The sequence below is a fragment of the Corvus hawaiiensis genome, chromosome 3 (assembly GCF_020740725.1).
Source record: "Corvus hawaiiensis isolate bCorHaw1 chromosome 3, bCorHaw1.pri.cur, whole genome shotgun sequence".
Classification (NCBI taxonomy): domain Eukaryota; kingdom Metazoa; phylum Chordata; class Aves; order Passeriformes; family Corvidae; genus Corvus; species Corvus hawaiiensis.
The window spans coordinates 76,074,560-76,087,014 of record NC_063215.1 but is presented as its reverse complement, the minus strand read 5'-3'; the positions used below and the strand labels follow the sequence as shown (position 1 = coordinate 76,087,014).

The following is a 12,455-nucleotide window of genomic DNA, read 5'->3' as shown; positions in this document are numbered from 1 at the left end:
GACACACACAAAAAAATTACTCATACTAATTTGACATGACCCTAATCCACTCTCTTCAAAGTACATACTTCTAGCTTACCCTCAAATTATAATGGAGTACAGTAACATTCCTTGTATTTAATATTCATGACGTGCAAAATTGAATAAAAATTCATTGCTAGCCACTGCACTGATCTAGTGCCAATATGTCTTCTGAGAAAAGTCACTAGGTCCAGGAAAACATACAAAAACTATTAGGAAAAAAGCTATTAGGAAAAATATTAGGAAATATTTGATTTCTATTGTATTATGCTATTTCACAACCTAATTCTTACACTATTTATGTCAGATAACAAAAGCAATCACGCTATGGTGTAATCAGCTAGCTTATAAACATACCTCTGTAAGATAAAAAAGCTTCTAATTCAAAGTTTGCCAAATTAATTATTAACAAGCCAGTAGAGGTTCCTATCCAAAAATAGCTAGTATTCAGGGAAGAATATCTATTAAAACAAGGAGAAAAAATATCTCTTAGTAGGATAAAGAAGCTTTTCTTGTTACCATACAACAAACAGCAATTGGGTTTTTTAATACTCGTTACCCAGTCCCAGTACAACAATAATAAAGCAGACACACACACAAAAAAATACATTAAATTTAAAACTTTTTTTTTTTTTTTCAAATCTGTAGTTCAAAGTTTCAAGCAAAACTGGTGAAATTTTTAAAACTAAGAGCAGAACGCAATCCTTGATTTCGTGTAAGTGCTTCGTGGCACATCTAAAACTGCACAGGAAATACTTTTCTTCAAAAATCACTGTGGTTTGTAAGAGATGGGAGATGCTGTAAAAGCACTGCATACACAAAGAGAAAATTCAAACCAAGAGGCAAATCCACTCATAGTTTACTTTTGCCACTCTTATATGAACACCCAAAAAGCAGTGAAATTCAATGTATGTTTTTACATAAAGTACAAGAGAAAAGCCAGCACAAACTAAGGGGGAAAACCCCCAGGCAAGTCTGGAATGTCTGTCTCAGCCTGTGCTTACTGGCCGCACTATTGCAGTCAGGTAATGAAATCCAGCTTCTGCAAGCACCACAGAGTAAACCAACTGGTTACAATTTCAGTCAACACCCTAACAGAAGAAATATATTATCAAGCATAAGATAATTGCAACAAAATAACAGTTGTCATTCTCAAAAAACTAAAACTGTTTTGATGCCCCAATAAATAAAAATTGACATCAACATTTTAACAAATTTTCCAAATAGGAGTCAGTAGACTTATCAGTTTTATTTGTAAAACCAGACCATAGGACTTGAAGTAAGGATATGGAAAAATAGGAAGCTGTAACTTGGTATGAAAAAACTCACCATAGTGGCTTAGTACTATTTTTATTAAAAACAAAACAAAACAAACAAACAAAAAAAGCCAACCAAAAAAACCTCTCCAAATATATACAGTCAAATATGTTAAGAAGCAGACTGGAATAGACAAGTTTCAGTTTTGGTTTTTGATACTTTTACTTGATACGAATAGTTTTATTTGTGGCTTGCACTACGTTCATTACGGCAGTAACAGACTGATTTAATTTGCAAATTCTTTGAATTATTCATAAAGAAGTGTCACTATCAAGTTATTATGAACAACATAAAGTGATATATCCAGGAAGTTTACCTCACTCCCACTTTACAATTATAAAACCCGTTGTGATGAGATTGCTCAATGTCAAAAAGCTTAGGAAAGCGTGAGATGCCTAATTTTGGACATCAGTGTTCCAAAAATGTTTCATTGTTTCTTTTCATTGCAGGCAGGAAAAGCAGTATATCAGGGATTTCTCAATTGTTCAGGCAAATCTGAACCAGCTACTGAAACCAACACACTCTATTTAAAAAATAAATAGAAAAAAATATTTATAAATACAAAATTGTCAACCCAAAAGATAACAGAACTGAATTAATAGTAAGAATTTAATGGCCATGGTTGTTTATAAGCAGAACAAAACCTTCAACTGCGATGTGATAGCTGAAAGAACAAATAGACCTTAGACGTACAATGTGAAGCAGTAACGTGGGTATGGGAAAGTGATGTTATCTCAATTCAGAAAATTATTTCAAATAATGTATTACTGTGTATCCATTTCAGGCAACCATGTCCCAAAAGGGGACTGAAAAATAAATGACATTGAGTCTCAGAAAATTTCAAGAGCAAATGCTAAAAACATTACACAAAACATGCCTTATACAAGGTGCAAACAGTTTTATCCAGAAGTGCAGAGGTAACTTGTTAATGAGCTGTAATTTGCTGTCCAAGGAGAGAACTTGATAGTGGCTAGCACTGGACTATCAGAGTAAAAGACATACTAAAAGCCTGTATATGAAAAGAGAGTAATTCAGACTAAAAGCAAAATTGAATGAGTCAGTTCCTGGAGCAACCTCACTAGGGACAGGGCGGGTTCTTTATCAGCAGAAAACGTGTCATCTTTAAAAGTTAAAATCAAACCTATAGTTGTGATGAAGACAAAGTTATGAAAATTTGAGAGTGATATTACACAAGCAATAAGACAGACTGTAATAATTCATCATCTGGCCTTCAAGTGCTGTCACTGCATTAAAGTATGAGATGTGCATCTTAAAAATCACCACTTCCTTCCTCTCAATGGTGGTACTTCTAAATATGCAGGCATCATGAAAATAACTGTTAATGAGTACTTAAATTTGACGTAGAGACAACCAAAATCATCCAACACTGCTGGATATTTTTCTTCTTTGTTTATCAAAAGTTGTTTGTATATCTAACCAGAGATTAATCAGTTCTGTCTGAATAACCCCCCCACAGAGCAAAAGTTAGGACAAGTTTTCTAAAACATGGTGCGGCTGAGAAATTTATCCAAGTGACAGTCATAAATTACAACACAAACAGGTTGTTCTTTGAGACTTCCTGTGGGAGTATGCTGAACAGATCTCCAGGTACCTGATAATATGTTTCGACTTCTCTTCAGGAAAGAAATGCAATATAAGGGTTAATTCTACCTGGCTAACCAATTCCATGGGAAGGAGTAAAAGCATCATGTTCTGAAAGAGTCGTGACAGAAGTTTGACTGGAGCAGGTTATGTAGTTCAGAAATTATTTAAATTTGGAAGGCATACTGACACAGTCACACAGTGGCTGCAGCAAACATTTTTAGGACAGAAAACTCAAAATAAGTTTGATTTATTAATTACATTTTAACTCATCTTCCCTCATCATCTGGTTTCAGTAGATGCTAAAGTATATTCTCAATGACATTTTCATAAAATTATTTTCTCAGAATAAAAACCAGTTTTAACTTTGTATCAGCTTGTGTACATTATCCTCCCAAGAGTGGGCCACCAAAACTTGCAGATCACTAAAAACATTATTTGATTTTTCTATTGCATTTTTCAAAAAATACTAAGTTGCAGTGAAAATAATTCAAGAACCAATAGGAGCTCCTAGAAATAAATTCAAGCTAAATACTAGGTGGTATTTTAAAGGACTTACGTGTTTTCTTCATTATGGAAACATACAAAAAAGTCACAATGTTCAATTAAGAGGATAGGAAACGATGTTTCCACTGATCCTTCTGGTCTCGTTTTATTGTCTGTTTTGCAAAGCTTGGAATTATTTTGCCCATCACCTAAGAAAGTCAACAATACCAGCTATCAAAAAACTAAGAAACAAGGGAAATAGGATTCAAGAGAGAATTTGTAGCAGTGATGAAAAACTAAGACCACACTCAAGAAACTTCTATTTCAAAAGACAGATAAATCCTAAGAGCCAGCTTTCCTTGTTATTATGTGGGTTTTTTCAAATACCTAGAGACAAAATCCAAAGAGTCTACTTATGGACTGAAAAGGAGTTTGCAGATTTTAGGGGTTTTCACCTCAAGAAGTGACACTGAAAGCCATATTCCAACAATCCTTAAACATGATGGGTATCTTTCCACTAGCCTGAAAATTCCCTGGACACTAAAGTTACAACATAATCCAAAAGCAAGATGAAAATCCACCTCAATTCCCTGTTCCCAAGGAGTCTCCAATCCATTCTGCATGTGTAATTCACACTTAAGAACTATTAGGATTAAATTCAGCATTAGGCACACACATTACATCACTCTCTTTCAAACATGAAAGTGAGATCCACAGATTTTAAATAATAACAAGAAATGTAGCAGTCTTTCTCCTTAGGTTAGGACTTTAGGATTATGGAAGCAGGACCACTAGGCAGGAAAGAACACAACAGCCATTGATCCAGAAACAGAGGAAGCGAGGCAAATGAGATTTCCCTTTCCCTAAGAAAGCCACAGCAGTGCTGAGGGGATGGGCGTTTACACTGGCACCACAGCAGGGAGAGGGTGACCTCCTGTTGTACCAAGGCTGTCACCTGCTCATGGTGATCCCAAGGCAGAACAAGAGAACTATCAAACCAGTGTGGTATCAGAGAATCGCCCTGCTGGGGTTACCAGGGCAGTCTTTAAAAACTCATATGTACTCCATATTATATCACTAGAAATATCACAGTCATAAAAATATCATTTCATGAAGGTACTGGTATGGATTAAAAAATATCTAAGAAAAAACAAAAAAAATAAAGAGATTCCTAGAAACTTCAAAGGTAACTGAGAAAGGTACTCCATTTAGACTAATTTTTAGGCAGTGGTTCTGTTCTCTCTGAAGCCTTGGATAGTTAATTCAATAAAAAAACATAATAGTGCACATGATGCAATGTCTTATGAACAAATGCATTGGCCAAGAATTTATTATATACATAGGTGAGTAACTCCTTCCAGATACACCAATACCCAACTACATATCAGCTTCAGTAAGAATTCCATGCCACAGTCTAAGACTCATAAGTCTATCACTTACAATAAATTATCATGGTATAAAAAGCACACACTCAGTAGCCAGTAACAACTACACTATACCATAAACAGCATTCTAGGAACACTGTGCTACCTATTTCTTTGCCAGATTTCCACTTTTTATTACAGAATTTCTCTTGTTCTTTCTTTAAGTCGATATGTGCTATGCAACGGTAATTACGATCACTGATTAAACTGAAGATCCAAAGCTGCAAGAAAAAGAAAAAGCAATTGCAATAACATTTTGACACTAAATATAAAGCTTACATGAATACAAACTAAAGATCTAATATTTAAAACCGTGGAGGTAATTAGTGAACTTTTGTGTATGGCATCTCACCTTGGACAAGAACTTCAATTATATGTATTTCTAAGATTATTAAAGATAATCAAAGGGAATGTATTCAAAAGCAGCAAAAGCAGCAATGATCGGTTTGAACTGTACAACTAATTCCCACAGGTTATGTGTTTGAAAAAAGCTCCTTATAGACTATTTGCCACAATTAAAAATCACAGGTAACATGCATGTAATTGCTCACTGGGTCATGTACATGGATTTCATTTATACTTTTCTCATTTTAGACACCACTATAGTTAAAGCTTTAATTTTCTTCAGAATTACTGAATAGTAACACTGAAGAAAAACAGCTGGAAAATATCACGTAAATATATTCTTACCATTAAGGAAGAGGTGAAATGGATATTCACATTTACCATATTTTTATTAGAATTCCAAAATGCTGAAATCATAGCCTCTTCCATTTATTGTCATGCATTTCTTTTTTTTTTTGGCCAAAATAGGAGAATCCTATTTTTCACCTATTTTGGTTTTTTTTAACAGATATATTTATCGCCTCTCAGTGTACTCTTCTTACATAATCACTGATTGTGGTCTTAAAAATTTTCCTGGTTTTCGGGAAAAAGTTTCTGTTTTGTAATAGAGGTCTTATGTACCATTTATGGTTTGCACTCAAAACACTGAATTGTGCTTACTAAAATAACTCTTTTAGCAGTTCAAAACAGGCAGTTTGTGAACCTTCTTTATAGACAGAAACATTAATAATTGTTGACTCTTGACACAGAGACTGAGTTTAATGGACAATCCTTACCTGTCCCTCAGCACATCCAGTGATAATCTGTTTGCTTTCTTCATCAATTAGCAGACTTAGCAAAGGAAATGCTGCTCAAAAAAGAAAGATAAAAGTATTTCTGGAGTAGACACAAATCAGATACTTAATTAAAATATATGATTAAAAATTGCATCTTCCTATTCATAAAGACAGGGGGGTAAAGCCCTTACTGCAGTTCTATTGGCTGCACAGTGCTTTGTGTGCCTTAGCCTTTGTGCTGCTGAGGGCTTTCTGTTTGCAGGTCTCTGAACTTCCTGTCACCCAAGCTGCCATGGCAGAGCTTTCCTGCACCTGTCACCCAAGCTGCTGTGGCATGGTTTTCAGAATTGTTTATGAAAGTACACTAAAACTATCCACTGAGAAGCAGACTTTAAGGAAAAAATATTTACTGTTCGCTTTAAAGGATAATATGTTTACTGCTACCTAGTCTACTAGAATTATTTTCACTAAATCAACCTAAAACTTCTATAATAATCATAGATTATTGTTTAGAGATAGGAGGGTTTTGCTGTGAAAAAATACATTTAAAAATAGAAAACTTACCTGTTATTATTCCTGACTGATATATTAACTGGCTGGTAGAATAGTCCCACACCTTTAGATTAAAAAAAAAAAAAGATATAAAGAAAACATAAAGATAGGTACCTACTTAGATGCCTACAGAAAATACAACTTTTAACAGCCATCACGTGGTGAAAACAGAGAAATGCAGTCACTGAAAGTGATGTTCTTAGGAAAGAATTTTTTTCAGCACCTGTTTCCAGCTATGATAAGCATCCCTGGTGAAAAGGGTGGAAGTCACATGATATGGATACACAAAGTATCATCTTTGCTTAGGTTGACCTCTCAGTGATTTTAGCTAAATTTATGAAAAGGTATACATGGAAAAGAAAAGAGGGGAGGGGTGCATTGCATACAATAACCCAATCCAATATTCCCAAAAGGTAAAATTCAGATCAATGTCAGCAGACTCAAAGGGAAATGTTTTCCTTCAGTTCAGCATATCTGAAACACTTCAGTTGCAGCCAAACTGATCAAAATATTTTATTTCTATTTTCCAGATGATAATAATCACTGAAATTAATACTTAACCATGGAAAGTTTTGAATATACAAAACCTGCATTGTTCTTTTAAAAAAAGAGTTATTAATTTTTACTACAACTTCCCAAGAAATTCTAAGAACAATGTCCTTATCTCCATAAAGTCAAAGATGTTCTTTATTTAATCTTCAAAACATATTTAATGGGGAATAAATAAGACTACCTCATATATTCACTATTCTTTTTTAAGTTCATCTCTACAGTTTCCTTGCCTTAAAGGTTCTGTCTTCTGACACTGATATGAGCATATTTTTCTCCCATGTGCAAAATTCAGCAGCAGTTACCGGAGCCAAGTGGGCGTCCAATTCAGCTAGTATAGCTTCATTCTGTGATTAAACAGAATAGACTTCAACATAAAATTGACTAATACGTGTTTTAATAATCAACAACTGTTGCTAATCATTGTCAGATTTGTTTTCAAAGTAAAATTCAGTAAGATGTTTCTGATTGAAACTGAAGCCCTGTATACCATCCTGCTGGCAAAGCCACTACACATTACATTTGCTTCTTCAGACTGAATGATACAGGAATAATTTTCAATGACCTAAGAATATTTTCTACTTCTAAGTTATTGAGGTACTATTTCAATTCCTTAAACCTAGTCTTCTATCTGATATATGATGCATTATCAAGAATCAATTCTACTTATTTTATGACACAAAATGAATGTTTTTGCTTAATTTGACTAACATTTCTGTATCATGATTTTATTTGAAAGCGAATAAGTAAAAGAAATATCAGTACCATGGCTACAAAGTATGGTATCTCACCTTTGCACTTAACATGTAGATCTGATTTCCAGCACATACTGCCACTTGTTGATCATCTGGGCTAAATCTTACATGAAGCACCATTCCCAAAAGAGTTCCTATAACAATTCCTCGAGGTGTAAACCCTGCAGCAATTGTATTGTTAATGAGACTCAATGAAATACAAAAATCTGGTGCAGTGAGATCCTTAGAAGTTTTGCGTAGCAGTTACTAACCACAGAGCTGTCCCAGTTTCTGTTAGGAAGATGTACAGACAAACACACTGTTTAATTACACCAGGGTATTAGAAAGAAAAGTATAGAACTAAGCACCACCAGAATTCCTCCATCTGCCCTGTCACCTAGACATGATCTGGTGCTCTTTGAGATATTAATAATTGCCATTAAATCATGCTTTCATGCTTCCATTGAAGATTGCCAGGGAAAGGGTTTTTGGAGTAGGGTGATGTGCCCACTAGTGCCACATTCACTTTGGAGGAAAGAAATCCTAACTGAAGCACAGCATAACAGGGCTTTGAAAAATACTTTTTCTGGGAGAATATGCCAGCCACTCAGCCAACACGTAAGGAGAATTTTCCTCCTCTGGTTTTAATTTTTCTGTGGGAAAAGACTGAAAGAGGAAGTACAAGACTAAATATCATTACAGAGTCAGATAAGACTAGCTCTGAGAATAGGTCATGTTTCACTCCTATCTCATTATTTCATTCTGGTCATCTCACTGGTTCAAGCAGACTGGTTTCTGCAGATCCCTATTTTATAATGCTGCCTTTAATGTGATGACAGTTTGGATATTCTAGGGTTTCATAGGGAACAAATTAGCTAGAATACAAACACAATACCAGGTGTCCTTTCAGGTTTTCATCTTAGATGCTGTGGAGTCTTTTTACAATTGATTAACAGGTCAAGATCCCACAAAGAATTCCTTAACTACTTTGACACAGTTTATAAGAAATAGTATGAGAAAACATGCCAAGAACGTGCAGAGGACAGTCTGGGGAGACAAAGACTTTACAGCATCTGCTGAAGAGCCTGTAGATGGAGAGAAAATGAAAAAATCCAGCAGCAGACAATCTGGATGTCAGATGTCTTTGTATCAAAACTACACATGCTCTTTTTCTGTCTGCTACTTTCTATTCCTATTTTCCAGTTTTATTTCCTCCAAATTCATAGTCCCATTTTATTCCCAGTTCCTGAAGCATCCTTTGATTCTCTATGTTACTCTTACACAGATTAAAATTTAATACTGACCTTTTTTTATAAGAATCACTGATTTTGTTAAACTTTTCTTTACAACATTAGTTTTCATAGTATATATATTTACATATATGTATATATATATGTAAATTCAAAGTGGAGCAGAGTACAAGCAAACTCACATTAAGTCATCAGCAAATCTCTAACTATAGGTAACAAGGAGGAAACTTTTAGTAGTGTGGGGCAATACCATGCAACTTTAAATGTTGACACCAAAGGGGGACAGACTGCCACTGGGAATCCAGTGAATCATGATTCTGGGGATCTTGCCCTTTTTTTTTTTTTTCCTTTCATCGTTCTTCTACTTTCCAATGAATCAATTAATTTAAGTTTGCAGAGAGGTTAGCACTGCTCCCTAGAATCTAATTCCATTGGTTGAAGCTCCAAACCAAGACGGTGGTCAGGATACTAAAACTCCTGTTCTCTGTGTGTTATGTCACCACAATGCTCTTTCACTCATGCACTCTTCTCCCAAATCAGATACTTGCATTGGTCTCTCTCTCACACACACATGAAAACAGTGTTCCAGAGACAGAAGGAGAGGCAAACCAGGATGCAAAATACTCGTTCCACAAGTATTCCAGAAAAGGTAGTATTTTGGCGTTGCATATTTAATTATGCAGTACTGCTATGACTAACTTTTCTTCTGTCCATTTTACTCCACAATGGCAGAACGTCACTGCCTCTGCACTGTTTCTCTGTGTTTGCCCCGAGGTTGCCAGCAGGCGCTCGCTCCCGCACAGCACCTCGGCCAGCTCCTGACCCAGCTCAGCATCGCCGCGGGGCCGCCGCCGCATGGGGCCGGTGGTTGTGAACGCAGCATCTCCAAAGAAGGTACAATGACAGGACTGGCTGCGCTACCGGCCTGGTTCAAGTCGGCATTGCCGAAGAAGAGCGACAGAGAAATAAAGCATTAATGTGGCTGTTCGTGCTGCTGAATCTGAGTGGCTGAGGTGTGCTTCTCAGAAATAACGATCTTGTTATAGAAGGAGCAATGGGGGAAAAGGAGGTGTTGGGGGTGGCCTTCCAAGGTGGCTGCTGCTCAGAAACTGGCTGGACATTGGTCTGAGTCAGTGGTGGTGAATGATTGCTTTTGAATCACTTCTTTGTTTATATATATGATATATAAATTATATAAGCAATACTGTACCTTCTTGCACTTTCTGTGTACATTCATCAAGATTCCACACTATCACACGTTCATGTGAGGCAGAGCAGACAAGAAGTGGATCGATTTTACTTCCAAATGACACTGCAGAAATTGAGTAATGATGCCCCGACAAATATAATGGCTGACAAATGTAGATAAAGAAGAGTTAAATGAATCACTTCAAACAAAGATTATGACTAATACAAAACTAAAAATGGATAATGTACATGAAATCAACACAACGATAACTAGTTTTTATTTACAATGTAGCTGTACTGGGTTTGGCTGGGATGGGTTTGGCTGCATGGCACAGTGCTTTGGATTTTGTGACAAAAATAGTGACGATAACACAGCAATGTTTTGGCTGTTGCCAACTACTCTTTGCACAGCATCGAGGCCCTTCTCTTTTTTCCTACTTTTTCTCAGTTTCCCCATCCCAATAATAGGCTGAAGATCCACAAGAGGTTGGGAGGGGACACAGCTGGAACTAACTTTTCAGTTTGCTGAACTGGCAAAGGGACATTCCCTACCATGTGATATTGTGCCCAGCAATAAAACTGGGGTATTGCATGCAAGAAGGTGTTGAGGGCCTGGGAGATTGATTCTAAGGTGGCTGTTGCTCAAAGCCTGTACTGGGATTGGTCTGCTAGTAGGGGGTGGTGACTGCCTTCATATAGTTTTTTTCTTTTTCTTCACTCATTAAACTACCTTTGTCTCTACCTGTGACTTCTCACTTTTGTGCATCCTATGTTCTCCCCTACCCTGCTGGGAAGGAGTGAGCAGGAGACTGGGTGAGGCTTTAGATGCCAGCCAGGGCCAACCCACCACAACAGTTTATTTTATTCTTCTCACAATAACAAAGCCCATAACAAATGCTAGTATCTTTCCAGCATTAAAGTGAAACCTAACATTTCTACCTCAAATATTTTACCTCAAATATTACCCTCAAATATTTTATTTATGGCTTAGTTTAAAGTAGCAGCCTACAAAAGGCTCTATTCTAGCTTTACCTGAGCAGTGGCTGTGTTCCAGACGCATAATTCATTGAGATTCACAGGGAAAGCACAGAGGTGGTGACTGCATGCCAGCTGAAAGAGGGGCTCTGGCAGTTTGCCTTTAAACAAGTGTTTTTCGCAGACAACGTCAGGATTGCGGCTTCCTCCAGAGGCACGGCGGGCCCCGGCGCTCTCCATCCTGCGGCTGCGAACGGCCCCGCGGCAGAGCTGGACCACTGGGGCCGCCTTCCCCCGCCGGCCGCGTCCTGACCGCGGGGGCTCGAGGGCTGTCACAGCCCCGCTCGGAGCTCCCTCCCGCTGGGAGGCGGAGAGCCCCGGCCCCGGCCCGCGGAGAGCCCCCGGCCCCGGCGCGCCCAGCCCGGGCCGTAACCAGGGCAGCGCCGCCGCTGACGGGAGGCCGGGCGGCACGGCACAGCCCTCGCTCGCCCGCGGAGCGCGGCGGGCCCGCGGCAGCAGCCGCTGTCCCTCACCCGGGCAACGGGCCCCGCGGCCGGCGACAGCCGCCCGGGGCCGCTTCCTGCCTCTCCATAGCGACGTCCTGGGCTGCACAGAAAGCAGCACGGCTAGACGGTCCAGGGAGACGTCTGCCCCACTCGTGTCCCACTCGTGGGACGCCAGCTGGAGCACTGCACCCAGCGCTGGGGACCCAGCACGACACAAGCAGAGACCTATTGGAACGGGACCTTAAGGACAGACGTGAACAGATCGCCTGTAAAGACAGGCAGAGAGATTTGGGGCTCTTCACAGAATCACAGCCAGAATGGGTCATGTTGGAACAGACCATGGTGGGTCATCTATGTCAACCTCCCTGCTCAAGCAGGGTCATCCTAAAGCACATGGCACAGGATTGCACCTAGACAGTTCTTGAATATCCCCATACCCCTATCTTGAGAGAGACTCTACAACTTCTCTGGGCAATCTGTTCCAGTGGATGGTCACCTCCACGGTTCTTCCTCATACTCAGGTGGAACTTTTTCAGCCTGGAAAAGAGAAGGCTCCAGGGACACCCTATAGTACCCTGTGAATATATAAAGCAAGCATATAAGAAAGACAGAGAGAAACTTTTTACAGAGGTCTTTAGTGTCAGGACAAGGGGCAAAGACATTAAACTAAGAGGGAGTTGATTTGGATTGGACAGAGGGAGCATATTTTTTACAATGCAGGTGGTGAGGC

General features: G+C 38.5%; 1 protein-coding gene across 1 annotated transcript in view; it reads right to left on the bottom strand.

The window, feature by feature from the left end:
* Positions 1-11,593, bottom strand: part of WDR27 (WD repeat domain 27) — a 94,576-nt gene extending 82,983 nt beyond the window's left edge. Inside the window, exons 1-9 of the mRNA XM_048299635.1 lie at positions 11,277-11,593; positions 10,267-10,408; positions 7,864-7,988; positions 7,306-7,419; positions 6,536-6,587; positions 5,972-6,042; positions 4,957-5,071; positions 3,500-3,635; positions 379-482 (exon numbers count right to left, since the gene is read on the bottom strand). Coding sequence (XP_048155592.1) covers positions 379-482; positions 3,500-3,635; positions 4,957-5,071; positions 5,972-6,042; positions 6,536-6,587; positions 7,306-7,419; positions 7,864-7,988; positions 10,267-10,408; positions 11,277-11,459 — 1,042 coding nt within the window. The 5' untranslated portion in view covers positions 11,460-11,593. The remainder of the gene's footprint in view (positions 1-378; positions 483-3,499; positions 3,636-4,956; positions 5,072-5,971; positions 6,043-6,535; positions 6,588-7,305; positions 7,420-7,863; positions 7,989-10,266; positions 10,409-11,276) is intronic.
* Between the last annotated feature and the right edge of the window lie 862 nt (positions 11,594-12,455).